Source organism: Pocillopora damicornis, chromosome 5 (genome assembly GCF_964200805.1).
Source record: "Pocillopora damicornis chromosome 5, jaPocDami1.2, whole genome shotgun sequence".
NCBI classification, from domain to species: domain Eukaryota; kingdom Metazoa; phylum Cnidaria; class Anthozoa; order Scleractinia; family Pocilloporidae; genus Pocillopora; species Pocillopora damicornis.
In genome coordinates this window covers 15,733,401-15,735,785 of record NC_142674.1, presented here as the reverse complement: position 1 = coordinate 15,735,785, position 2,385 = coordinate 15,733,401, and the positions used below count along the sequence as shown (strand labels likewise).

The following is a 2,385-nucleotide window of genomic DNA, read 5'->3' as shown; positions in this document are numbered from 1 at the left end:
GGATGATTGTGGGCCTGACTGAATCTGTCACTATAATAGCTCTGAATTCTTTGACAGTGATTGCATTTGGTAGAAACCGTAATCTTCGTAAACGATCCACATACTCGATGATAAGCTTGGCAGTTGCAGACATGTTATCCGGGGGAACTTCTACACTCGCCCTCTTCTATACCGTTGGAGCGTTATGCAACTTCTGGAGGTACAATATAAAGCATTGGTATCAGATACCAGGTGTCTTAGTCACCTGGTTTCTCGTTCGTTCATTAACAAATATGACTGTTATTTCTCTAGAACGCCTGAATGCAACGTTTTGGCCTTTGAGACATCGTACGATCAAAAAGTCAGTCTATTGGGTTTTTATAATCGCCATCTGGTTGACAACACTACTCTTTTCATATGCATTAGAAATGATTTATCACTATATACGTGAATGGGACTTTTATTTCTACACTTATAGTTCATTCGTCTCAACTTGCCTTTTGGTCATTTGTGTTGCTTACGTTTTCATTTTTGTCAAACTTCGCTTTGGAAATCAGCCTCGACACCATGGCGCGGCAAATAGGGAAAGAAAACTGACCTTGACGTTGTTCACTGTGACTTCTCTCTCTCTCCTATTTTGGCTGCCTCATATTACAATTGCTTTTCTATTTTTTATCACTAACATTCCAAGTTCATTATCTGAAATAGCTCTTTTCCGTTTTTATCGTGTTTCAACCGTCTTGCTTTACGCAAACTCTTTATTAAATCCGATATTGTATACTATAAGAATGCCAGGTTTTAGGCGAGCTCTAAAGATGTTATGTCGCCAACGACCTCAGCCAGGTTGAGAACATTCCCCTTCGTGAGATTAACACACAAAATTGAATTTAACTAGTGTGGGAGAAATAACCTTTTACAAAGGTTCAGTGAAGGTAGTTTTTGATAGGAAGTCTGCTAGAAACTCTCCAACCTCTGCATTAAATTTAAAAAAAGGAAAGAAAAAAAGGAGGAAAATTGAATTAATCAGATTACGTTAAGGATCATTTATTATTAAACGTGGTTCCTTTGTACGTTTCATGTGTACGGTTTCGTTTTGCATTTTGTTCATTTGGGTTTGTTTGATTATTTCTATTTCAACGTTACCATATTTTGTAAATATCATAAAGTTAATATGCATTTCCTCCATACTGTTCTCGATATATTTCCAATGGATTTGACAAGGAGAATTTGTTAAACAGTCAAGGGTTCTTCAGTTGATGATCATTTCCTTTATTCTCGTGACCTTTTTGTTTTATTCAGGGGTGATACTGTAAGGAGAAATTAGATGTAAGTCAATCTCAGAGTTCAAAGGGTTAACAGCTAAAGGATTTCTAGATGAGCTAGATGACCGCTCTTTATCAATTTGAATATACACAATATCAGAAAAAAAGGATGTGATTAGCTAAGTTATTTACTTATTTATCTTAATTAGTAATGGTAATAGGACTAAGTGGAGTCCAATTCGGTCTGGATCCATACTTTGTTATCATGAGTATGATTACAGATCGAATTGGACTCCACGAAGTCTTATTACCAATTAATTGCAAAAGTTACAGTTTGCAAGAAGTATAGCTAAGTTATAAAAGAAAGAGAAAATTTGCATTAAAAGACTGACAAAAGAATTGGTGTTTCTATGGTGATTGAAACCGAGGCTGTAATCGGTTGATTTAAACTACTTCTTTGAATGTGATTGGTTAATTTAAACTACAACTTTGGACGTGATTGGCTTATTGAACTGTCCCATAACAAACTGTCCGATAACAACTTGGCAAGTAAATTGTAGGAAAATTAAACGGGCTCTTGGCAATTTGAGTTCACAAGCACGCTGGTAAGCACATGGTTAGCGTAAATAATTGTTGTTTACAGTTTTTGAATTGAGAACCGTTTTTGAGAGTCCGTTTCTCTAACCTTCATGGATATTTTCGGTTGAATTCATTGAGGTATAATCTCGGAATTTTATAAGTGATTATGATCGATAAATTTGTATCCGCACAGTAATTTAGGGAGGTTTTGTTAACACATTATCAGTTGACAATTCTTGAACCATTTCCGTAACCTACTTGGATATTTTCTTTTGAATTAATTCAGTCACACTCTCGGAATCTCATGAGTAATTAAGAACGATAAATCCGTATATGTAGCACAAGTGAAGCACATTTTAAACTTTCCATACGATTTTAGGAAACTATATTTAATTGACTCTCGATAAATTGACCTGCCATAATTAACTCGTTAATTATTATATTATTTTGTAGCCCCAAAAGCCCGGCTTATGACTCTAGAGGTACTGAACTTGATATGTCTGATACACAAGGTACCCTTGAAGGAGGAAGGTTAGAATAAAATAATTGCCTTTACGACCGTATA

At 35.4% G+C, this 2,385-nt stretch overlaps 1 protein-coding gene across 1 annotated transcript; it reads left to right on the top strand.

Annotated features, from left to right (window-relative positions):
- LOC149045607 (histamine H2 receptor-like) lies at positions 1 to 1,923 on the top strand. Its single transcript, XM_089206067.1, has one exon. It carries the CDS (start codon positions 3 to 5, stop codon positions 825 to 827), a length of 825 nt encoding a protein of 274 aa, XP_089062193.1. The 5' UTR covers positions 1 to 2; the 3' UTR covers positions 828 to 1,923.
- Positions 1,924 to 2,385: the final 462 nt, after the last annotated feature.

Coding starts and splice junctions, on each gene's coding strand:
- LOC149045607 (XM_089206067.1), top strand. CDS start 3: ATGATTGTGGGCCTGACTGAATCTGTCACTATAATAGCTCTGAATTCT.